Source organism: Papio anubis, chromosome 6 (assembly GCF_008728515.1).
Source record: "Papio anubis isolate 15944 chromosome 6, Panubis1.0, whole genome shotgun sequence".
NCBI classification, from domain to species: Eukaryota; Metazoa; Chordata; class Mammalia; order Primates; family Cercopithecidae; genus Papio; species Papio anubis.
In genome coordinates, this window is record NC_044981.1 from 135,738,879 (window position 1) to 135,766,380 (window position 27,502).

General features: G+C 34.8%; 1 protein-coding gene and 1 long non-coding RNA gene across 5 annotated transcripts in view; one reads left to right on the forward strand and one right to left on the reverse strand.

Annotated features, from left to right (window-relative positions):
* The window catches only part of LOC103884047, a 111,405-nt gene that overhangs the window by 60,118 nt on the left and 23,785 nt on the right, over positions 1 to 27,502 (forward strand). The gene's annotated exons all lie outside the window — the stretch shown is intronic.
* The window catches only part of RSPO3 (R-spondin 3), a 76,473-nt gene that overhangs the window by 23,386 nt on the left and 25,585 nt on the right, over positions 1 to 27,502 (reverse strand). The window contains exons 2-4 of the mRNA XM_009206151.2: positions 23,120 to 23,311; positions 21,355 to 21,501; positions 16,449 to 16,646 (exon numbers count right to left, since the gene is read on the reverse strand). Of these exons, the coding sequence (XP_009204415.1) occupies positions 16,449 to 16,646; positions 21,355 to 21,501; positions 23,120 to 23,311 (537 nt within the window). The remainder of the gene's footprint in view (positions 1 to 16,448; positions 16,647 to 21,354; positions 21,502 to 23,119; positions 23,312 to 27,502) is intronic.

Below are 27,502 nucleotides of genomic sequence, written 5' to 3' on the forward strand. Positions count from 1 at the left end.
TACTTATTAACTGGCATTCTTAAGGTAGTTATATACTCTTTTCATCAGCCTCAAATACTTGAAATATCAGTGGACTCAGAATTAGGTCTGGGTGTGAGTCCTGGTCTTTGAGTGTGAAATTCACTACTCACAGTCAAAGTCTCAATTTCCTCATCTTTAAAATGCAGTCGATAACAATAATGCATATATGCCTGGAATATTTAAAGAATTAAGTGAGATAATTATGTAAAATTGCCAACAATTAAACAAATAATATTATTAAATTACAGTCCAATAGGAAAGAATTTATGTTAATATGCTTATGGTAATGGATATGGTTGAATAAGGACATATAACCCAAGCGAATGAATTTTTCTGTCTTTTGGCTTTTTGTAAGGTAATTTTGAGTCCAAGTTTAATTCCCCTGGAAAACCATTTTACCTTCATTGCAATAACTGGAGGTCTCATTTCCATTTTAATCATCATATGGATTCCCAGAATTATATAACCAGGTAACTGAACTACTGTGCCCTAACTCCTTAGTGTCTAGAGATGAATAAATCCCTGCCAGCTGTTATATTATTTAGTGGGGCTCTATGGAACATTAGGATTTAAAGCAACTCAGCATTTGGTAATTATTTTTTTCTTTCTGATTATAAAAACCATATATATTAAACAATTTGGTTTTAGACTAGGAGATTAACAGTTAGGTGTGTGTATGTGTGAATGTGTGTGTGTATATATATATATTTATATCTGTATATCTATAATGATTCATAAGTGTATTGTCCAGATTAATATAGGCTTGTGAAACAGGCATTTTAGTGTAAAGGTATAGAGGTTCATGGCAATACAATGTTTAATATGATGAGTTAAAAATACTTCTGTTTCCTCTGTAATTTTAGGTGCTTTTAGTTAGAAGATACTAGATCACATGTTGATAGTTTTGTTCTTTTCATTATTCCGATACATATATTCAAGTCCTTAAGGTCTTAACTAACTTTTTAAAAATTTGCTATTACACACACATTTTTAGTTAAGCAATATACATGTGTCATCTGCCATTTATTAATATTAATTATAAATGACCAGTGGTTAATGGGATCCAAGTCCAGCAGCTGAGATTTTTCTAAATTTGACTTCCTTAGAGTTTATATAAAAAGTTTTCAGAGTAGTTCTCCCAAGCTTCTAGCCAATTTGAGGCTAGTTTGCAATCTAATGTTTTAGATTATGTATTTAGCAATCAAAAAGAGGAAGGATAAGTGACAGAAATCATGAAAAAAAAAAAACATTATGCGAGAGGATTCGATGGGACAAATAAGAGGAAGAGATATTGTTTAAAGTGATACAGTGTCATGTGTTAAACATTACAAGTTAAAGGCTATGTGCACAGTATATGTTTTAGGAATGTTACAGTTTTATCTTTGTTTTCCATAGTTTTACTATAGTCATAATGACAAATGTGGAAGGGATGTTTCTATAAGTTGGCATAAATGAATATGAACTTGAGGAGAAAACCTAGAAAGAAAGAAATACAAAGCCCAGCATGTTAGTATATCATTAGAGAGCCACTTCTCAAAGCTACTTATTGCATGCTACCCTACAACATCCTACAGCTACAGCATAATGGACTCCAAGACATATGATATAACCTCTGCACAATGCCTTGGGGAGCACACTGATATATTTTTCCTTCTGAGAGTCAAGCAATTTTCCTAAGAAAAACGTTTTGTGCTTTTCTGTAGCAAAAAGTCCACAGGAATGTCAAATACAGATTTTACCATGATTAAAACTGAAAAATGTAAAAGAGGTTTTAGGAAACATCTTGTTCAACAGTTTTAAAATACAGTACTTTGATACAGAGCTACTGGTTGGCTAGACCTTACTTCAATAGAAGCACTTAGTTTGTTTTTATTTTATTTTAAATTGGGGTAAAAAACACATAACCATCTTAACCATTTTTAAGTGTACAGTTCAATGGCATTAAGTACATTCACACTGTTGTATATCCATCACCATCATCCATCTTCAGAACTCTTTTCATCTTGCAAAATTTGAAAAGTCTGTATTCATTAAACAATCACTCGCCATTTAACCTTCCCTACCTCCTGGCAACTATCATTCCACTTTTTATTCTATTAACTTGCTACTTTAGGTACTTCATATAAGTAAAATCATATAGTATTTGCCATTTTGTAACTGGTTTAAGTTACTTAGTATAATGTCTTTAAGGTTTATCTATGCTGTGGCATGAGTTAGAATTTTCTTCCTTCTTAAAGACAATAGTATCTCATTGTCTGTCTATATCACAGTTTGTTTAATCTATTCATCCATCAATGAACACTTTAGTTGCTGCCATCCCAACTTTTAGCTATTGTAAATAATGCTGCTATGAACGTGGGTGTAAAACTATCTCTTTGAGATTCTATTTTCAATTCATTTGGGTGTATACTCAAATGAAATTGCTGAATTATATGGTAATTATACATATATGTGTGTGTGTGTGTGTGTGGAACCAACATGCTGTTTTCATAGTGGCTGACTGTACTATTTTACATTCCCATCAATAGTGCAAGATAGTTCCAACTTTTCCCACATCTTTGCAAATAATAAGGCACATCTATTTTTTATCATTGTATAAATTGGGCTCTACATACAATTTTAACAGAGCAGAGGGTTCTGTTGCCAAAATCCATTTTAAAACAATTTTTTTCTACTTCAATTTTCTCATCTTGTAAGCATCTGTAGATAGCCAAGCAATCTATTACCAGAAGGAAAGCAAGACCCAGTCAAATGCCCGCTAAAAGTTGCCCACTAAAAGTCTCCTCTTACTACTCCTACTTACATTTTTTTAAGCCTCAACTTTTTTGGCAGCCCTTCTCAGAACACCTTTCTGAGGATAACTCTCTTAGTCTAATGCTCAAATCTGCTTTACAGAAGACCTGGCCCCAAGCCACATCGTTCAGCGAGAACAAACTGCTAGAACAGCCATTTTATTGAAGGGAGACTGTTTTCCATTGCAGCAGGGGAGAGTGGCTCAAGTAAGTGGCTCCCTTTGGTGCTTAAAAATAAGGCTCTAAGAAGTGATTAAAAAAACAAAAGAAGCAAGTAAGCAGTTAGTATGGTGATACATTATTAAATATCTGGATAGCTCCACAAATTGAATTAACAACGTCAACACAGTTCATGGTAAACAATACTACACAAAACATTGTGTCCATAAAGCCTTATGATACAGTGGAAACCATAATGCACTAGGATTCACATTTGTTTTCTGTCATTACCAGCCCTGTGATAAGGTCACTTAGGCAAAATCACTTTAACTCTTTGGTGTTGCTTATTGCAAAAAAGAATGATGAAGTATGCATCTCCAAGGTAACTTTTGACTTATTCTGATGTTTTATGTTTTGTTATTCCTACACAAGAGGAGGAAATCTAGAATTAGTTCTAACATAAGTCTTCTTAATTACATCAGCAGAGGCAGAAGAGTTTATGAGGGATACAGGGTAAGATAGATTACATATACCTATGATCATAAGTACACGCAAAAATATTTACACTAGTGTGCCTAGCACTATGTCTGGCACACAACTGTCACCTGTAATGCTTGTGAATTAATACCCACACATGTAAGACTGCAGTATCTAACAAATTTTATTAAAATCAGCATCCGAGAAGGAGAAGTTGTAATTACAAAAACAAAACAAAGTAAAACAAAAAACAAAACAAAAAACAGAAAACAGATAAAAAAAAAAAAAACAAAACACCAAAAACAGATGCTGGTGAGGTTGTGGAGAAATAGAAACACTTTTACATGGTTAGTGGGAGTGTAAATTAGTTTAACCATTGTGGAAGTAAGTGTGGCAATTCCTCAAAGATCTGAAGGCAGAAATACCATTTGACCCAGTAATCCCATTACTGGGTATATACCCAAAGGAATATAAATCATTCTACTGTAAAGATACATGCATTCATATGTTTACTGCAGCACTATTCACAATAGCAAAGACATGGAATCAACCCAAATGGTGATCAATGATAGACTGGATAAAGAAAATGTGGCACATATACACCATGGAATATTATGCAGCCATAAAAAGGAATCAGATCATGCCCTTTATGAATGGAGCTGGAAGCTGTTATCCTCAGCAAACTAACACAGGACCAGAAAACAAAACACTGCATGCTCTCACTTACAAATGGGAGCTGAACAATGAGAATGCATGGACACATGAGGGAAAACAACATACACTGGCACCTGTTGTGGCCGAGGGGAGGGAGAGCATCAGGAAGAATAATTAATGGATGCTGGGCTTAATACCTAGGTGATGGGACGATCTGTGCAGCAAACCACCCTGGCACACGTTTGCCTATGTAACAAACCTGCACATCCTGCACATGTACCCCGGAACTTAAAATGAAAGTTGAGGGAAAAAAATAAACTAACTCAAGTATATCAGTAATATAAAAAAAGATAATCAAAACTCATTATAGTCAAATAAATACTAGAATAAGAAAAATATTTGCTATGCACATGACAAAAGGTTAATCTCTAATATACAAACAATTCCTATTAAGTGGTGTTTTGCTCAATAGAAAAATCAGAAAATTGGACAAAACATACAAATAGGCATCCTGTGGAAATTCAAATAGCCTCTAAACATGAGATTAGCCTTATAAATAGGAAAATGTCAATAAAACAATAGAATAGCATTTGTCAATCTATCATATTTGCAAGAGTTTAAAGGACTAATAACATACAGTTAGAGTCAGGATATGAGGAAACAGGTATTTTTGATGTATTCCACATGTGAACTGAAACACCTTTTTGAAAAATAATCTGGCAGAATATATTAATATTTAAAATGTTCACATCCTTTGGTTTATCCATCCAATGTTTGGGACTACATTTAATATTAGATCTCAGGATTATTGAGTGCTTACTCTGCGCCAGGCACAAGTCTGAGAGTTTTATACATACTCATAACTTCTCCCTACAATTTTGTAACATAGTTACTGTTATCATCCCATTGTACAGATGGGGAAAAATGGGATATATAAAGGCTAAAGAATTTGCTGAAAGTCATAGAGCTAGTTAAAAGCACAAATGAAATTTGAAACTACATGGTTCCAAAGCCTGTGTTCTAAATTCCATGATGCATCACCTCCTTTTCCTCTGATAGAAAGTGAATGCGTCAGTTCATTAACATGATAGAGATTTTTGTTATAGTAAGAAGAGCAAAAAAATGGGAAACAATTTTACTATCCATCAATGGCAGAATGGTTGAACACATTATGTGATATTCATAGAATGGAACATTCTGCAGCTATTAAAAAGATGAATTAGAAAGACATCCATGATATACAAATTTTAAAATGACACAGTAAACACACACACTATTGAGCTACCAAGGTGCACAATTTACTCTTTTTCTGTAGACATAGAAAGAAAAGTCAAAAGCATTTTATAAAGAAAATAATATATTCATTCTCTATGGAATTTTTGTATGTCTATTTTTATAAACAGAAGATTAATGTGGAAGAATATACAGCCCACTTTCACATTGCTTTCCTCAGGGGAAGGACTGGACTGAGGGAGAGTGAGATTATTAATTTTTTATTTATGTATCTTTTAGGCTTTTGTGTTTTCACAAGAGCATGCACATCATTATTGATACTAAAAATATAGCTTTTGGGTAAACCAAACAAAGAAATGAATAAAACAAATAACAAACCTGTAGCTTAACTGAGATGGTTCTGGTTTTTAAATTATTTCAGTACTTTTTTAGTTCTCTAGGTTGACATTGCAAATATTAAACATTAGCTTTTGAAGATCATTAACATGAGAAGAAACAGTTATTCTATGAGCAGATAATTTTAATTAAAATTGAAGAAATCTGCCGAGATGGAAGGAAAGGGTGACAAAGTAGAAGGAAGGGTATAAAACATGGTAGAAAGCCAGGGGGCTGATGGAGAGAAATTAAATTTAAAAACTCCCTTGTCTTATACATTTCAAGACCCTGACAAACTAGACAAATGTGAAGCCACTACAGGTTTGCCAATGAAATACTTTAGTAACTGTATCTTAGCTGTTGAAACAGACCAAATTTGAAATAAAACAAAATCCCTTCATGATTTTGCTGTTGGCTGGAAAACAGATAAGCAGCATAGCAGATGTTTACAATTGTATTTATTACTGTGAGAAATATTTTACTATCATATTTACATGTTCCATAAAAAATAATTAGCCATCCAATTAGTATTCTACTAATTACATTATGAAAACCTAGGTTCTTATTTCTGTCAATTAAGACAATAATTTTTGATCATGAGTTTTAATTAATTAGATATTAACTCATGATCCTAAGTATGCACATATTTTCTATATCTTTTATTTTTGGAATTAGCAACTATTCATCTTTTCTGCATGTGAATTTAGTACATTGATATTACCTAAAATGTGCTTTACTCAAAAAAGTGAATAGTAAGTGGCATTGTGCTTTCAGATATTACATTTTATGTAATGCAAAAGTAAAAGGAATGTCTCATTTACAGATGTACATGTTTTGCGTTGAGATGTAAAATGTAATTAAACTTTACTCAGAAACTCTTCCCTACATCTGATTCTTTGCAAAAATGGGAAAAGCAAGCTCTTCCAGCAGAAACAACAAGTAAACAAAACAACCATTTGCAAGACATATTTCTCAATTATGGCAGCTGGGGCTCACAGAGGCTAGAGCTATGACCTGGTGGTGTATACACAGTATAAACACCGGAGTTCAGTAATTAGGTTAGAGTTAATTTTAACGTTTCAGTGGCCTTGTGCATAATCAAGTAAAAGGTCATTGCCCACACTGGTGCATTTCACAAAGAACCCTCAGCAACTAGAAATGGACATGGACATGTCTTTACTTAGGCCTGCACAATTCAAATCCAGAAACCATTCATATGCATAGTAGATTATTTTTTCTATTCATTTAAAGCAATTTACTTCCATAAAAAAGTTTCTAGCAAATGCAGAGAAACTAGAAAAAAATAGTTAAATTAAAATATTCTTAACATTATCCTGAACGTGTGTTTAGTCTGAAATAGATGGAAAAAAACTTTGGTTACTCTTCCTCACTTAAAATTATTTTCAAAACCAGTATTGAAAAGGGATTATCTTGTAGAAGAACATACGTTTCTAGATTTGGTAAATTTTGTTTCTCGTTTGGTGGGGAGAGATGGGGGATGATTTACATCTGTTGTGTTTTTGTCAGTACCCTTGTTTCTAAACAGAGGCAGCAATCAAAATGGTTCACTTGACCCTGGCTTCAACTGCTGGCATTTTACTTAGACAGACCAATCTCAGGACCCTAATTCCTCTGCCACAGTGATTCAAAGCAGGGTCCACTGGAATCCTTTCATGAGATTGGATGCAGGGATACTGAAAGGGAGAGCAAGAGCACTATCCTTTTTTATTTGGAGTAATGTGGATATATAGACTTGGAGCTGCCGGGAGCCAGTTTTCCTCCCAAAAGGAGAAAGACTCTGCAGCAGAGGAGAATAAGGCCAACAAACAATGAGGAATGAAGGCAGTGTGAGCTGAAATGGTGAGAAAGGGTGAGAGCAGAAGGCGATGGACCCAGTGATACTGTTTGAGGACTTAGTGCAGTCTGTGGTTAAGCCAATAATTTTCTTCTTGCCTAAGATAATTTGAGATCTGTCATTTTCAATTAAAATGTCCTGCAGAATGGCAGAACAGTGAGCTTGGTGAAAAAGGACTATCATTGAGAGATACATGCTAATATATTGTTTTGCTATTAAAGTAATAAGTATGTCATGTAAATATTGTTTTTACAGAAACTGAAAAACAGAAAAATTTTAGAAAGGTTTTTCTGATTTGGGACCTGAGAAACGGGATGCTTTAAATGAAAGGTAAGGAACTGAGTAGGACATTAAATAGAAAGAGAAGGGCATGTAGAAGAGAGTGAGAAAAAGTGGATTAAGAGGTTTTGAAGAATTTTCCATTTCTATCCATTTTGTCATGCTAATGATAGCCTACTTAGTCACATCTCTTGAGAGGCATCTACTCCTTTCTGCAGACTATGACATCTACAAAGTTAGTCTGTAATGCTTCTATGAAGAAGTTGCTGGAGGAGATAAAAAGCAAGATAATGATCTATGGAAAGAATAATTCTTTGTGCCTTCAAATGTGGGGTGTCTCCTATGCCAAAGAGGTTTCGGCAACACTAGCAGTTTTAAGGAGAGACTCTATTAGGGAGATGGGAAGGAGAACAGGAGCATGAAAGGAGGGAGTGTCTTTTTGCTGGAGAAATGTTTACTTTGCAATTAGCAAAGGACAAGAAGCTTCTTTTGGAAACTATATTTGGGGGTCCAGAATTTAAATTTATGCTGATGCTCTCCGAGTCTCTCTCTAGGGAACCCTCCTAATTGGCAGGGATCTCAGTTGGCTAGAACAGGCTGTAAAGGAAGCCAAGGTCTTGGGGTCATTTCTCCAAAGGGCCGGTTAACTCAGCCTTGTTCCACAACCACAAGCTGTACCTTTAACCCTACTTAGCCATCTTACAAAAGCATATTAGCACATCAACATAGTGGTCACAGAAAAAATAGATGTATTCACATTGAGACCAAAATGAAATGTAAGCAGAGAAATTTCATTTTTGCCAGCATTAACAAATGTCTTTGTAATGTGTTAGGAAAATCTAATGAAGACAGTAGCTACTGGAGGTACAAATCACAAAGGTGAAAACTGTTAACAAAGGTATATGCTTACGAAAGGGCTGATCCTCTATGGTCATTACCATGTGGACTGATATAAACCATTTAGAATATAAGATCTATGATGAAAAAAATTTTGTCTTTTTTTGTGTACTGCTTTATCCTCAGCACCTACGAGTGCCCAGCATGTGGTGGAAGTTTAATAAATATTTGTTGAGCGTATGAAGGTATCTTGGCCTCACATTTTATTTATTCTTCCTATTCTGCCCTTTACAAATTAGAAAGTACAATAGAAATAATATCCAACGCAACATGTCCTGCATCAACAGTTGACTGTTTTTACAAAGGAAGGAAGGAAATTTACAAAGGAAATACAAATCTCTTACTGCATTTCAGACAGTAAGAGATTGTTAAATGAATGAGCAATCACACTAATCTAACTACAAACAAGAGAAAGACCTCTAGGGTAGATTGCAAAAACGGCTATAATTCTCCTCTCCCACCCTATGTATGCATGCCACCCTGCAAAGTAAGTTTGCACTTTCTCCTGCCAAGAGATAAAATCTGTTTCTTCAACTCTTGAATCAGGAATAGGCTTATAACTAGTATAGGCTGACAGAATGTGGTGGAAGTAAAAACTATGGCAGGTTCTGTGCCTAGCCTCAAGAGGAATGACTTCCCTTTTTCTACTTTGGAAGGCTGTAGGACCTCCTGCCATCTTGATGATAATAGAAACATGGCAATTTCTTCATTCTCCAGCCATCCAACAATGTGATGGAGCCCAGCCAAGATCAAAATTGCCCAATAGGTTTCAGCCTTAATTGCCCAGCCACAAATTGTTAAGTGGTTGTTGTTTTAAGCCTCTATGTTTTGAGGTTATTTGTTATGCAGCAAAAGCTAGCTGAAACAACCCTCATGCAGCTGATCTAAACAATGGCAAGATCATTGTTTGCTTAGGAGCTGAAGAATGCTAACACTCTATTCAATAATCTGACCACTGTGTGTTATGTCACACTCACCAATGGGTCACAAAGCACTAGATATTTATAAATATCACTAAGTGAAATCTCAGAGAATATGGACATTTTCAAGGATCATTTATTACAAAGTCTGTTTTAGAATAGGAATGCTGAGGTACACACCAATTAGCAGAAAAGCCTACAAATAATTTTTATGCTATCATAGGAATGAAGGAATTACATGGATAATAATAACAATTAAGTATTTCCCATCACGAATAATGTCCACCATGATTTTTGACCACTGTTAATAAAATCCCCAAAATCTCAGGGAGCCTACAAAAATGGTATGGAGCAAACTTGGTCTGAATTGTAATTGCTGGTTGAGTTCTAAAAACTGATATATCAAGGATTGCAAGTCATGAAGTAAAGGCTTTTTATTTTCTGCAGAGCTTTTTCTTTAATGTTGAGAAGTTTAAGAACATATAATAGGATGTAAAATGTGTTAGGGGCAAGAAACTTAATAACTGTTATTTCATTTTTTTTTTCTACATTGATCCAGCTGTTGGCTGTGATTCTGCTGCTTCATTATGACACAGGCGAGTCAACTGTGCATATAAAGCCTCTCAGTTCAGTCTTAAACCCAAAAACCTAGGCAACAAAGAATGCTCACAAAGATCCTGCTATTATAATGTCAATGCCAGAGGAAACAATAAGAGATTGGGGCCTGTCACTGAGGTTATAAAATGTTTTCACCTATATGGATAATACATTCTGGTACTTGTCCACTGAATTTACAAGGTGATTTGATGTTTCAGTGATTAAATTGGAGGTGGTGGGAAAGAAAAAAAAAAGGAATAAGGATTGAGTAATATAGCTAAGGAGAAAAAAAATCAAATAAAAACAAAGAATAGGTCATATGTGACCATGGTTAAAGAGCATCTGAAGACCAAACATGTTTTTATGAGAGACTTCAAAGATTAGTAGTGAGGTAGGAGGTAGGGCTTGACTCATGAGGTGAGACTTGACTCTGGAGGTGGAGTTCAGACACCAGACCAAACTGAGGACTAATTAAAACAGTCATGGGGTGGAAGCACCTTTCTAAAGGACATACCCACCAATGTGCCATGTCAGTTTGCCATTGCCATGGCAACACCCAGAAATTACCACCCCTTTCCATAGCAACAACTCAACGACCTAGAAGTTACCACCCTTTTCCTAGAAATTTCTGCATAATGTGCTGCTTAATTTGCATCTAATTAAAGTTCAGGGGGTGAGTTCAGGGGTTCAAGACCAGCCTGACCAACACAGTGAAACCCTGGGTTTACTAAAATACAAAAAATTAGCCAGGCATGGCAGCATGTGCCTGTAATCCCAGCTTCTCAGGAGGCTGAGACAGGAGAATCACTTGAACTCAGGAGGCGGAGGTTGCAGTGAGTCGAGATCGCGCCACTGCACTCCAGCCTGGGCAACAGAGTGAGACTCCATCTCAAAAAAAAAAAAAAAAAAAAGGAGAATACATTCATTTACATTAAGGAATATCTCTCTGAAAACAAGGCTTGTTATTTATTATAATAGTCTACCTTTCTTGGAGGTTTTAAATATAGTAGAATATTTTTGTGTGGCTCTGGAATATTTTAAATTAAAAGAATATTAACTTTGAGTAAAATTGATTTTTGCCTTTATAGTGGGGAGCAAAATATACCAACAGTTTTCATTGGTAGCAATTGATCCTCCCCAGAATCTGAACAAGCAACCCATTTAGGTAGGGAATGGCTAGGCCCCAAGAAGGATAAAAAGAGAGACAAGAGAGACCGTTGAGTGTACACCAAGATTTCTCATCCTTGGTCCTCTTAGCAAATAATAATGTGTCTTGGGGAGCAAAGTTGTCCACAGTTGAGAACCACATTCTCTAATGCCATTATTATCTCAGCTCTGTACTTTGTTAATTTTTTTCTCTGAACTATGTCAAGAGACTAGTGCACTAACAGGCGTAGGGAAAGAGTAGAAAGATCCCACTCCCCAGTGCTTAACCAGGATGACTGTCTTCAGGTCAGCTGGTCTTCATGAGGTTAAAGTAGGGAGAGGACATGAAATAAATACTCAAAGCCAGTTGGCATCCACAATTTTGAGCTAATAAATCCATCTATATGGATTTCATGAATTGTACTGGGAATCTTAGCTAAATATCTTGTTTTAAATCTGAATTAATATTTAATATAATAAATCCTTTCCATAGAACTCAATGATACAGCAGTGGAGTAGTTATTTTTTAAGGCATAAACTAAAGGACAGCAGAGGAAACACAACAGACTCACTGCCATTTTGGCTTAGATTTTTAAAAACTGATCTTATTGTAATTTAAATATAGTACTCACAATAAACATAATAGGTATTTATAATATTGGTATTAGAGGGCATGATTCATAACACTTCATAAGTTAACACGTAAGACATTTCCTTTATGTAATGCCTGGTAGACTTTTATTATACTTAATTTTGAGAAAGTATGTAAGGCAACCTAGAGTATACACAAATAGTACAATAATACAATGATTCCCACATTTGTTTCTTCCGTGGAGTGTCCCTAAACATTTTATTTCTTTCTATTTTAAAGGGTTCCTTTTCTGTTTCTCTGGTGGAATGAATGCTAGCTTATCTTTATACCAGGAAGGTAGATCTCCACCTCACTTCCTCCAGCAACGTGCTCTTCTCTCTCCTTCCTATCCCAAGATCTTACACTAACGTGACTAATAAGAATCTTTTTCATAAAATTAACCAAAGAACAAAATTTCTTTTATTCTTGGTGTGTTGCCTTAAAAACCATCTATAGGAAATTCTCTTTAGTTAATTAGAGGAAGGTACAAATGAATGAAAAATGTGTTTGTTGACTCTGCTTCCACCACCACATACACAAAACTACCTTTTTACATCAAATGCAGGTGTACACACGTCTTCCTGAGCTGTTTCAGTTTTCCTTATCTGAGATGGTTACACACTGTATGTCCAAAAAGTCAATAAATAAAATCTGGCAATCACTGGAAATGCATTTTCTCCTTGTTTACTTCTACTTAAATATGATGTTTCAATACACATGTGATAATAGTTTATATACTAGTCTGTATAATTTCTTAAAATCTATATTTTTGATATTTCAAATATATAATTCAATTAAGTTCAAGCTAGAAAGAATTCTATTGGTAATAACCTCTTACTAAAGTCAGTAATTGATGGAGAAATTCAGGCTGATTAAAAGGTAGCATGTCAAGTAAAGGGGAATAATCTGAAATACTGTAAACAAATACATGAGATAATTTAAATGTAAGGATACAACAATTAAATTTATCTCCTCGGGTTAACTTATTCTAAGCATGAGAAAATGGTAGTGAAGAAAAAATGTGTGTAAGATTTTGCAACACATACATATTTAAAAAGCATCTCCCAACTAGATGAATCCACTCTGTTCCTACAAACTATTTTCTTCTATTCAACTTCTTATTTGTGTACATTTTGAAAAGTCATTTCTGGATCTTATCATTCTTCCCTGGAGATCTTGCCTTTGGCAATTTCAACAGAGCAGAAAAAATCCTGAACACATGCTTCCTACCTTTTCCAAATATGAGTTATCTACCTCTGTCTATTGTTAACCTCTTAGGCAGGGATCACAGACCTAACTTTAAATTCAAGCTTTAATTTTATAAGAAAAGCTTTATCTTTTAGCATGCTCATCTAGAAATGCTCAAGCTATGAACCTAAAAGAATCTTCTAATTTTTTTAATCTATAAGCATCTGGGAGCAACTCAAATAATAGCTATCCTAAGTGTGAGGGGAAGTCATGTCTGTACCGTACCACTTATGGTGTTTATCTTTGAAGTTGATTAAATGTTTCTAATGCTTACTCTACTTAAAATAAGAAATGTCAACTTATATAGAAAAATATAAAGATAAAGTCCTCTACTAAATTTGCTCTGATGATATGCTTCTCTCTATGTATATGTGGGGATCTTATCCTTTAGGTTATAAATTCAAGACGAGTAATTGTCAAGATATTTTTATTATATATTATACGTAATATATAAATATATAGTAGAGCCTAAATGAAGACTCTGGATAATGTTATTATTTTGATATGATGCTTGATTGAGAGGATAGGGTGGGATGTCCAGAGGTCATTATTACTTTTCTATCTGGTTTGTGTTCAAATAGGATACTGGCTAACTAAACCTTAAGAGAAGTTAAGAAAACTGGAGGATTAGAGAGATAAACAACAAAGAGAGAAGTGATTTTCTTCCTACCTTAAGTTTCTAGGCTACTTAAAAAAAGTTTTTGATAAACACCTTGAAAAATAAATGAAGAAAAATAAAAGTAGGACTAAATCTGGAAAGTAAATTGTAAATATGATTCGTATTTGCCACTTGTTAGTCTATATTTTATAAAATTTGAAAAAATAAAACACCTAAATTTTTCTAGCTGTATAAACTTCTCTTTGTAAATGTAAAATGTCACTGTATCCTCAGAGGGGAAGAAAACAAACCAGAAAGACAGTTTTGAGCAAAATCTTATGTCACAGGTTACTGTTTCAAACTTCTTATGGTATTATTTATTTTATCTTTTTCTAGATGAGATAAATGCCAGTTTTAACAGCTGACATTTTCAATGTTAATGTTTAAGTCAAGTGCTACCAAAATATACTCTATTGAAAGATCACATTCTCAAGTAAAAGTAGTAAAATGTAATTAGAATTGTGATTTAATTCTGCTATTCTATAACTTTCTTCACTTATATTTTAAAAGGAATGCATACTGAATACTGATTAATAATATACAATCTTTGTGAAAAGAATGATATGAGCAAAGACCACCTGTAAGTCATTAAATTTTAAAGAAATTTAGTAAACATAAGTAAATGTATGGCAACGGGAGCATACCAACAAGTAGAATGATGAAATATTTGACTTCCAAATCCAACTTTTAAAATCTAAGATGTTTTAAATTAATTGGTAACAAATGCCAAAAGGCTTTTTCACTAGCCAGCTTTCATTCCTTAAACTAAATTTTAATCAAAACCTCCTACAAATTTACAAAAGTTTGAAGTTCTCTTTAAATAACCCATGTCTTCAAGAATTTTTTCACATTAACTACTTGATTAGAATGGCAGAAGCAGGTTTTATAGCTTTTGGTGATGGCCAATTCTTTTGGCATAATGGATGTTTCTTTGCAACGTACAGGTGACCCAAATTCTCTCTTGTATAAGCAATGTTCAAGTTTGCAGTGTCCTCTTCTGTGTTCCCTTTAAACTAGTTCACATGTCTATAATCTCCCTTACTCTATGATGTTGTGATTATCTGTTTAAACATCTCAACCTTTCACGGTGTACCTTCACAATAGAGAGACAGTACGCCATTCAGTTGTGAATCCTTAGGCCCTAGTACTGTGCATAGCCATAAAGTAAGAATATAATAAAACTAGGTTGAATGAATAAATGAATGAAATAAGCTAGTAAATGAATGAAATAGCCTAATAAACGTCAACTATGGAGAAATAAGCTAAGAAAGGTCAACTACAGAGGCAATCAAACCCCTTTGGAATTAATTGAGAAGATCATTTATAGACTCACCAGATAACTGCCAATAGTTACATAAAACTACACAATGTATTATTTGTAGGAAGTGGTGCTAAAGATATTAATGAGAAAGATAGAAAAATGATATTTTAAAGATCGGCAACTGAGGGTCTTCTAGCTGGAAGTTTATTCACCCTAATGGATCATATTATTAAATGGTATATTTCTCCTTGTTGATTTCATAGCAAATTCTAATAGTTAATACTGATGGAATAGGTTCTGTAATCTGGTCTATAAAGTTAGTGTGATATGAAAAGAAATCTGGAGACAAATATCTTTAATGATTTTGCTATATTCATAAAATGTGGCCTTGATCATTTTATTCAAAATAAAGTCAGTATTAACTGTACTGACCAGGTATGGTGGCTCACGCTTATAATCCCAGCATTTTGAGAAGCTGAGGTGGGATAATTGCTTGAGCCTGGGAGTTTGAGGTTGCAGTGAACTATGATGACACCACTGTAATACAGCCTGGATGACAGAATGATATTCTGTCTTTAATTAATTATATATATATATATATATAAGCTTTTGTAGCTAAGCATATATTATATATTATATACATTATATGCTTGTATATAATACATAATATATAATATATAATATATTTATATATTAATATATTTATATAATATAAATATTAATATATTTACATATTATATAATATAAAATAATATATAATATATAATTATATATAATATATAATATTATATTATATTATATATTTTTTATATATATATGCTTAGCTACAAAAGCTTACCACTAAATTTCACTACTTTGGTTTGCAGGCAGTGAGGAAAGGAATGTTTGATGGTAGTGTTTCTTTGTCTTGTTCTTATACCAAAAGTCATTAGACTTCCCAAAAATTTTCTAAGTACTAGGAAAGAAGATTATATTAAAGATAATGCCCTAAATGCTTACAATACAATGCAGTTCATCAAAGTTCAATTACCACACTTCTATAGTAGTTTAAAGTGCTGACATCAGGCTCCATATTTTGGAATTACCGCATCTATATTCTGTAATTTATAAGCAACGTTCTTGTTTGGTACACATTTTAGGATATTAGGCATGAGAGATAATGCCAAATGTTTCCTAAGAAATAAAATGAAAAGTGCAACAGATTATGAGGATTCAAACAAGCACATTTTGTTATTATGATTGTACCTCGTTCTCCCTTCTGACACTTCTTCCTTTGCACTGTACACTTTCTTGTCTCATTTGTGGGGGGACACAGGTTACCCTTTGCTGAAGGATGCTGCATTATTTCTCGGACCCGTGTTTCAGTCCCTCTTTTGAAGCCACATGTTTTTCCCTTCTTCGTGCATGGACTCCAAGGATTCCATTCACTGACCTCACAGTGCACTGAAACAGAACAGAAGAAACAGACTCAGTTGGCTCACAACCACTTTCACTATTGTTGAGTTAAAAAAAATTTGCTTCAATCAAAACTTGCTCAAATTTGAGCAGAAATCTTGCAGATCAAAGTCGGGCAAGATGACCTAAATATAAAAATAAGAGAATGGGAAAGGCAGAAATTGAATGTTTTCAGTTTGGTACTCATTATCAGGTAAACTCATTTTTGCATTGGATTTCCTTTTTCTTTAGATTGATTAGCACAGGCACTAACCTTAATATAATCACTAAAATTGATCAATTCTTTATAATTTCCAGAGCACTGCTGCAATTGTTGATTGATCCTGACCTGAATTTGAAGAACAGTTGTTATACTATGTGTTAGAGAATTGATTCTCAAACTTTAGCATGCATCAGAATCACTTGGAGGGCTTGCTAAAACAAAAAATGCTGGAGCTTTCCCCACCAGCCCCCACCAGAGTTTCTGATTCGGTTAACTGGGGTAGGACTGTGAATTTGCCTAACAATACAGGTAATGTTGATTTGCAGGTACTGGGAACACCATTTGAGAAACTCTGTGTTAGAGAACGCTTGAGCAGAAAATGAATCCAGGTCTTTGGCCTACTATTTACTGCCTTTTCTTACTTCATGTGCTGTTGTATGCTTAAATATTGATACCTGTTACTGAGTATGGTTCAGACATAGCGGTGTCTATTATATGTGAATTCTGGGTCAATTTCAGCTGATAACCTGCCTCTAAAATTAACCTGATCAAGTGATTCCTAAGACGACCTGATGTACTTTTTCTGAAGCTTCTTTTGGAGATTTGGTTCCTTTTTCTGTGTTAGTTTCTTTTTTTCAATAATGGCTTTCTCAGGTTGTAACAGATTTTTGCACTTCTAAAGAAAAGAAACATCTACAAGGTGCTATTATATTTATGTCCCTAAAACTTTCTAATGTATAAAAACAGCTAGCAACAGTAACTCTTTCAGATGATTTAAGACTGTCTCCACAAAAAGAAGTTTCCAGTAACCTCCCTTATTGCCCTTCTGATTTAATGATTCCTTACTTTGGAGCAGAATACTATCTCTCATAACAGCCTCAAGAAAGATAACTTAAATGTTTTAGAAATTTAAATCCATTTATGATACATTTTTCACAGGCCTTTTCAGGCAGTTTTAGGTCCCTGAGTGCAACACGGAATTAAATGGAATTGATTAAATACATGACTTTAGGTTTCTGTTAAGTGAAACGAACTCTATTGAACCATTTTAAAATAGTCCTCATGCTCGGTTATACCATTACAATTTTCATTCAAGAGTAGAGTAACTAAGTCAATTAATAATATTATAATCTCTTGTTGGTTATGGATATTATCTTGCAGCATGCCATTCTGATATTAACCATTGAAAACTAGTGTATCCTTAGCATGACAAAAAAAAAAGCACCTCCAAAAAAGCAAATGAGAAGAGGAAAGTCAATGTTTGTGAGCTGTCGCTTTGTCCAGTATTCATTTAATTCCAGAATTAAGAGGACTGAATTAGAAAAAATTATCTGATGTGCAAGTGACCAGAACTTTGGTGCTCTTTCATAATAGCAAAAGTGGTCTAAGCAAATGTATACTTGGACTTCAGAAAAACATATTTAAAAAAATACAGCTTAGGTAATTATTAGTTTACAGTCAGAAGATGAATGGTTTTAAAAATTAAATTCTAAGGACAACCTTAGATAGTTTCATTGGTGGAGGGAACATATTCAAAACTAATGAGTTTAGGTAGTAAAAAGCTCTAATGAGACCAGAGAGCTAAAGCACCATGAGATGAGGCGAATTTACCTTAGAGAAATACTGTAGAATAAACCTACAATGTTAGCATCCAAATAATATTTCCAGAAAAAAAATGAAAACTGAAAAAAAGTGCTAAAGACAACACAAAAGGTGATTTAAGTTCTCTTCAGATCATTTAATGAACAATGTGGAATCGAAGCACTCCTTGGTTAAGAGGTAGTTAAGAAAAAACAGACTATTCACCTTCTGTGTTCCTTCTAGCTTCTGTATTAAGAACAATCTGAAAACTGGAAATCTTTAGCTATTCACTATTGAAGCAAATGAAGCACATGTCTCATAAAGGCAATGAGCTCCAGTTCCTGGGAATGATTGTGCTGGTTGATCATCAGTGCGAGATGCTGTAAAAGCGATTCCCGAATTGGTAAGAAAGCTGAATACGACGTCCTACTAGTAATGTCCTACTAGTAATGACTTTACTTGTCATTTTGCTCTAACTCTTGTTGACTAGTTGCATGGTTACCTATAGAACACAGCAAGAGAATGTCCCTTACTACTCAGTGCTTGGAGTGAGACATATTCTCTCTGTGATTTCTTGAACAAATCCAACTCTCTAAGAGAAGCAATGAGGGTGACAAAATGACAGTGCAGAAAGGAAGCAAATATCTGGAGCACAAAGTGAAAAGAATATGTTCTCTTATAAAATTTGGTTCAGTGGATGTTTCTGTTCCATTTGACCTGCAAACCGTGGAAAGCGGATATATTGTGGCATACCTCTTTCATCCCAGCTCTGTATCAGGGTAGCATTTCCTCTGTTTATGACCTTTCCTCTCAATTTAAAATCTCGATAGAAAACTAGAAATACGGTGTGGATTTTAGCAATGAGAAAGACACATTCTTTCTGCTGGGTGAGTAGTGGGAAGCTGAAGTTAAGTTACTAATGACAGCACTGAAAATAACTTAAAATGTTTCTTTGGGGTCATCATTTTGGCTCTCCGGATCCTAGTTTTCACATTTGTAAAAGGAACAGGCTTTAATATTCCTTCATGATATAGAAGCAGGTCATTGTCATCTTCCCTGAAATTCTGGACTGTACTAAAGGCATGGCAGGTGTAGTACCTGTAGGCTAGGCACCATATGATGGGAGACATATCTTATCGAGCAAACAACAGGAGCCAGCCCTGAATGAAAGTTGGTGATTTGTGTTACTACAGTGTTCTAGGTCATTTGCATCTATTAAATGAACCAAATTCAGTAACTGGCCTTTGGACTGCTAAACTCTCTTCCAAAATATATAAACTTAAATGTAGTTGTGTTAAGAAATAAGTAGTCTTAGTCTTACTAGTAGTATAAATTATCAGTAAGCTTTAAAGACAAATCCAATAGTGCCAAGTGTGAAATGATCTCCCTGACAGAAAAGCATTAATACATTTCAGGTAAATAGCCTTTCCAGAACTGAATGTTACAACTTCAACAGCTGAAAAAATCTAACTATGTGCCTTTTTTTTTCCGGGTAGAGAAATGTTGCAAACATTCTGCAACTCATCCTGAATTTCTGCTCTTGAATATTCCACAGACGTGTTTTCTATTTTTTCCAGTGTTTGGAACTTATTACCTCTAATCATCAGCCCTCAGGACCTATAAGAAAAAGAACTTGTAGTGCTTTTCTTTTGTACTTTTTACCCTATTCCTAGGTTGCTTTTTTTCCATGTGTTTTTACAACTAGAGAAGAAAAAACGTAACCAAAATGAGCCATGAACTATTTCAAGACCGTTGTTTTCCAGATGCTTCTAAAATTATCTTTAAAATATCTATTTATTGTATTCTATCAAAAACATTGTTTAGAAATAAAAGTGCTGCGGTGGACTTGAAATGGTTAACCCACCACTTTAGAGTTATTACTCCAGCACTTTAGATTCTAAGGGACTCCTAAGATGGGGACCCCAGGGGAGTCCTGGAGACTATCTTGTACTGAATCAGGAGGGCAGTTGTGTGGATATGCCAACATCACCGCAGCATCAAAGGTTCTTGTAATTCTTGCCCAGGGGATTTTGAGATTTCCTAGGCTATTTTCCCATTTGGTTTAGCATCTGCTTCCCAAGTGTTCATCAAAGTTGTAGCTGTAGTAGCTGCACAACGTTTAAAAGAGGGAAAATATAGCCTGACAGTGATCTGTTATTTAGACAAACAACTTGTCTGAGGGACCTCCCCTTCAGGAAATTCAGCCTGCAATTAATCAGACCCAGGGACTGTCTCAATCTGTCAGTGTGAGTAAGTCCACAATCCTCTTTATTATATATCAATACCCGTGGAAGCAGAATATTTCAGCATAGCAGTGTGAGAGAAAAAGAGTGAGATTTCAACTAAATCACTTCCAGTTCCTAGGTCTTTGATCCACTTACTGAGCATTAATGGGCTGTGTCAAGAGAATATATGTTCCCTCCTTGGAAAATAACTTTGGTCATTAGTTGAGATCAGACTTAGGTGTTTTATGAAACTGTTGCTTTAAGGTAAAAATTAAGTTCAAGACATATATGTATGTCACATAACAGATCACTGTCAGATATATATATATGTGTGTGTGTGTGTGTCTTGACTGAATTTTTACTTAAATAAAATTCATTAAATAATAATTTAAATAAAAAGTCATTAAATAATAATAAAAATAAATCTATCATAAACAGAACAGTTGAAACAATTATTGATAGTCCTTAAGTAATAAGGAAGCACCCACTGTATTAAATTGTACTATAATACATACTAGATAAGGTTATAAAAAACACCTCTAAGAGAGTATCTTTATAAAGAAGGATAGAGACAGTCTTAAGAGATCTCAGCCCAAGAACCTTCAAGTTCTTTTGACAAAGGACTTTGAAAAGCACTTCCATGGAGACTGATATATCACTTCTTCAAATTATTCCAGGTTCTCCTTACCAATATTGACACACTCCATAGTATGGTTGTTGGCTTCCAACCCTTCTGGGCAATTGTCAAGGCACTTTCCAAGGTGTAAGTAAAATCCACTTTTACATTTTGTGCAGAAATTTTTGTTGAAACAGGTATCACAGTCAGCTTTGCATTCTGAAAGAGAAAAAAGAAAGAGAAATATGCCTGCATTATGTTCTCTTAACATAAAACTATCTTTAAAACATAAAGTTTTATGTTCTGCATGTGTCAAACACAGGCACACACAACTTTAGTATCAAATAAACACCTGAAGTCCAAAATTATTTTGCCAGACTGAATTCAGGATTCCTCCACAGTGATTTAGTTGGTGTACATTGGTTATTGATTTTAAAAACATTATACTGATTGCCCTATGAAAAAATCTTTGTTTTGTATATATATATAGCCAAGAATATTTATAAGATGAAATATCTGTTTATATTAAGTGATAGTGAAAATGTTTCATCAGAACCTTAAGAAAATATACAAAGGATATTGCCTTCGTGTTGTTCTTGAGGGCTATTGATTCTTACAACAAATATTTGATTGCCTACTATGTGCCAGGCATTGTTTTCTATATTGGTTGACAGCAATGCACAAGAGAGGTAAGAGTCAGGCTTCAGAAAGTTTACATCCTGGGAGAGGACATATGGTAAACAGTAAAAATAGTTCACCCTTATATGGCGCTTACTGTAAGCCAGGATTGCTATAATGTTTTACAATATTATTAAGTCATTTAAAGTTTACAACGATCCAATGAGGTAGTCATTGGTATAATTTCATTTTACACATAAGGAAACTCAGGCTAACAAAGGGTATGAAACTAACCCAGGACAACAGATCAGACTGCTTTTTGAAACCAAGCAGTCTAGTTCCAAAGTGATAGGTGCTCTGGAAAACAAACAACAACAACAACAACAACAAAAACAACAGCAAATGGTGGGAAAAAGAGATGGAGAACGGTTGACGGGGGAACAGGCTGATTATTTTGGAAAAGATGATCATGGAGTGTCTCTCTGAGAAGGTGACATATGAGCAAAATCATCAATGAAATAAGACAGCCAGCCATGCAAAGATGTGGGCAAAAAGCTTTCCAACTGCTAGAACAGCCAGTGTAGAACATAATTGCAAAGGCTTGAGGTGAGAAGATCTTACAAGAAGGCAAGTGAGGCTGGTGCAAAATGGCTGAGGGGGAGTTGTAGGAGATGAGTTTGGAGAGATTGATGGAACTACATATGATATTTGAATAGAGTGGTATTTCCTAATTTACATTTTTGAGAAAGCACACTTGGTCTGCAGTGTGAAAAACAGGTTTTCAGGGTCCAGATGACAGTACTCCCAACATTTATTTCCCACTGATAAATAAATGTTTCAGTTGCTCTGGAATCTCTCTTGAAGTCAAAATAGCTGAAATGATTCGACAAGTTAGTTAATACTTGGATTTTGTGTTGATAATGGAAACTCAGATGGAATTGAGACTTACAGTACTTTTCTATAGGTTCAATGAGCAATAATCACATTCCCAGCTTTTGCTTTCAGAATTAAAAAGAAAACCAAAACATGAGTGCTTTTTTGTAAGTTAGTGATAAAATTTTCTGGTTCTGATGGTTAAGTCCAAATATGGTTTAGCCTAATTATCAGATAAACATTATTGTTTACTTAACATTGAATATCACAAATATATTAGAGGCCATTTCAATCTGGAAAAGTCACCAAGGATGAGATAAAAATACAATTTCGTGTAGGCACTTACTTGTACACTTATTTATATCTGGATATCGAGTTCCATAATATCCACTTGGACATGAAGAGAGACATACTCCAATCTGCTTCATGCCAATTCTTTCCAGAACAAAAAATAGTCTGGGCTTACATGACAAACATCCATTGTAATCTGAACATGTTGCACAGCCTCCTTGGCAGCCTTGACTGACGTTAGGATGCACTGCGGAGACAAATGTAGAAAGACATTACAAAGGTTAAACCACAGATATAAAAGTTAGATGACATTTTCTGGGCAGGATATACGTTTTCTTTCATTAGGTTTCAATTTGTTGGTAATGAGTAAATGAGGTGGGATTTTTTTCCTACCAGTTTTTGTGTTCTTTTATTTCCCTTTAGCACATATATTGTTTTTAATTTCAAAGTTCTTAAAATTGAGCATTTTAAAAATAAGAATATACTCCTCAAAGGACTTATCTATGTATGTGTGTGTATACATATTCTCTTTATATGTAATATATACTGTATAATTATGTATAACTAATTATACATATATTCTCTTTATATATATAATATCCTCACTGAACTAGCACCCTGGGAGATTGGGGACTGGTAATTTTGTGCTCATTTACACAGTGAAATTAATACACATTTGCTTTGCTTTTCATTTACGTAATGGAGGATAAGCATATATTTCTAATTTCTTCAGTAAGTAAAATAATGTACACTAGGGCTTAACTTGAGTAAGGACACTAAGTTTTATAATATCTGTTTTGAACTGTGGTGTATTAGAGAATACAATTTTACTTTTTGATCCAATGCAAACTGATGTTGGAACTATGTTAGCTGTTGAGCACCCCACAATTCCTTCATGAAATATTTCTTCTCACACGAGCTTAATCATTGCCAGTTCAAATAGATATAATGGTGAAAATGTGATGCTTATCTCACCAGTATTTCCATGTGGATCTGTGACTACTTATGGTAATTTATGTTCAATATTTTCTCTTTTGGGACTGGAGTCTTACAGTTTCTGTGCCCTCATCTTCTACTTACTCGAGTGAAATGTATATTTGGTGAGAATGGACCAGTCTACCTTAAGAATCACTGTTACACACATTCCAGGGTTTTCAAGAGTTACCAATGTGTGAGTTAAGAGTGTTCGTTAGCAAGTCTGAACAAACAGAAACAAATATTTGGGAGACTTATGTTTACTTAAGATCATCACAACTTTAAATCTTCTTTTGACTATTAACTAGTCATCATTACCTCTGCATGAGCTGATAAAAACTGCTAAGGGGCGTTTCTCATATAGCTGGTGTTTAGGATTATTTCTTTTCCTATTGTGTTCTTCACTCAAGTATATTGCTAATAGCTTTATCGTCCTTTGAAGATGCCAGAGGAAAAAAAAATCATAATCCTTAGAGAAAGAAAGATTCATGCACAGGAATCTAAAGGCATCCCAGTGTATTTCTGGCTTCTTTTGTTGGTAGTAGAAGGAGTAGACTCTGATGGACCTTAGCATAGTTAAGTCTGTCTTTACAGTGACGTTTGGTTATTGCTAAGTTCTTTACCACAAAAACAAATCCCTCCAGGCTTAGTTAGAAGAGGTACCCATAAGACCCAACAGCCTTACCACAGGAGTGCACGGGTTAGTTACAGAGAGGTCATTCGGTTGACCAGCATCCTCTGCCTGTAAGAAACCATCCCCAAATCAGCCACAGGAACCACAAGCAGCTCATTCTCATTCCAAGACGTTTTGTAAATAAACTAAGGAAATGTGTGGGGGAAGGGAAGTCTGCTTTTCCTGTGCATGCTCCTCTGTGGGGGTGGGGCAGTCACATAAAGTGGCACAGGAGGTTTAGACATTACAGGGCCTGGGGGACTTGTAAGTGAAACTACTTTCCAAGTAACAGGGTCATTTTTCATGCCAGTAACTCAGCATTTGGTGACTTACAGAAAACGTGTACATATTGTAAGCTTGCAAAGATCCTAGAAGGGAAAAGGGGCAAGAGATTTCCATGTGTTCAGACACGTGTTCAGAATCTATCATTATCCATTTCAAGAAGCAAGAGGTGTAGATAAAAACTTGTAAGACCTTTTCATAGAATTGTCTATGGAAGAGTGGACCTCAACTTGAAAGAAAAGTGCTTCACACTCAGGGCACTAAGAGACTCTGGGTTTAAGGAAGATGGACCATATTGGTCCATGCCAATCCATCCCTATCTCTGAAATGTGGCTGCTGAAAGAAAACACACAGTTCTAATTTTATGTATTCTGAAACTTTTGCCAATTATGATATAATTTTAAATATATCAATTATTAATGTAAACATGATTTACATATTCAGAGCTTCAAAAAGTGACATTCCTTAAGATAAATTTTATTTTTAAAACTAGGTTTTGAATGTTTGGAATGTTCTCCAGGAGAGAGCTTTGAGTAAGTCTCATGATTGTAACCGTATCCACTGAAATTATGAGATGTGCCAAAATACCTTGCTTGATTCCCTCTGTCTCTAAAACGTTTACTGATGAAATGCAGCACAGTCAACATTGTGCTACAATAATTCTTTTTGCTTTTTTTTCATATTTTGATTTCCTAGGCAAAGGTTTTTTAAAAATTTGATTTTTGGAAAAGCAAGAAAGACCTAGTTGTCCCAACTTGCAATAAAATTTTGTGTCTTAATCAATGAATTTTGAATATGGGCAATGAATTTTGAATATCAAATGATGGCAAACCTTATTTCTTCAGGGAGATTTAAATGTTGGCTGTGGGAAGAGAGAGAAATGGAGACTATGAAGCTCAGATTCAATGAGTCTAGACTTTTTTATCGTTATGTAGTATAGTGACAGCTTTCTTGAATGCCGTATAAGGATCACACAAATTACACAGTCAGTATTACACAACTAGGTACAAATTTCCCAAACTTCATTTTAAGGCAAGAGATTTTACTTTTTATATGGAAACCACAAAAACTTTGGTCTATATTGACTGTAACAACACTTTCAGCCATAAAATCTTGTGATTCTGAGACAGAAAATAGAATTTTACTTTCTCATGTGTCTTTCTTTTTATTACCCATTCAATATTAACTTCATTTTGCATTTCTAAATCACCTTTTTCAAACAATATTTTCCTACTGTTATTTGAAATTGTTGGTGGAGAGGTAGGGAATGTTTCACAGAATCTCAATGTTTGAACTTAATCTTAGAAAACGAGTTGGAGTTTATCAGTACCTAAGTGGCCATGTGTGGCTAGAGAAGGAAACACTACAATGACCCAAGCTGGGAAGGAGACTGGCATGAGTTTGATGCAACTGGTGCATAAGTAGTGGGGAATGAAGATATGGGGAATAACAAGAAGATTGGAAGCATAAAATAGGTCTAGATTACAGAAACTTTTTTGAGATAGGCCAGTGAAATTCTTCCGTAAATATAGGGTGTTTCAATCACACTAGTGATTGAAATATAAGATTTGAATTGGAAAGGAAATTTCCCTGGCAGTGTGGCAGGCATGCAAACTAGGAAAAGAATAATGCAGTGGTCAAGGTAAGAGGCTGATGATAACTTAAAACACGGCAGAGGCAATATAATGTAGTGAGGAAGGGAGGTATGTTTCAAGGATATTTAGGAGGTGGTAGCAATCAAATATAGTGGCCAATGGCATGTAGGCTGAACAAGAAAGAGGATTTGAAAAGGTGTGTTTCTAGGTCCAGCCAGTGAATAGAGAGGGGAGGGGCTACCAGGCGAGTAAAAGTCTGCAGCTGGAGAGTAGAGCATGGTGCATAGAATACCGACGTTTAAAAAGATAAACCTGGCTTGGAATCATTAATTTTGCAGATTTTGTGAAATATCCAGAGAGTGATGCTTAATAGATGGAGCTTACTTTGGAGTGGCTGTTGGAGATGTTCACATGAGTCTCTGACAGTGGTTACTTAATTAGAAAAGGCATGGGAGCTACTGGGCCTGGCACAGTGGCTCACGCCTCTAATCCCTGGCGGGCTGATCACATGAGACCAGGAGTTTGAGACCAGCCTGGCTAACATGGAGAAACTCCATCTCTACTAACAATACGAAAATTAGCCCAGTGTGGTGGTGCACATCTGTAATCCCAGCGACTGTAACTGCTTGAGCCTAGGAGTTGGAGATTGAAGTGAGCGCAGATCGCGCCATTGCACTCCAGCCTGGGCGACAGAGTGAGACTCTGCCTAAAAAAAAAAAAAAGGAGAGGGGGGAACTAATGAAAACTTAAAGAAAAAGAGGACATCATGCAAAATAGGGGACATTTGGTAAGAGAACAAAATGTATTATCAGCAGCTTTAAACAATACTTTGAATTTCTAGGTGACTCACTGTTGCTTTCAAAGCATACTCAAATGCTAAATTAACTGTGGTAATTGCCTTATGATATAAGTA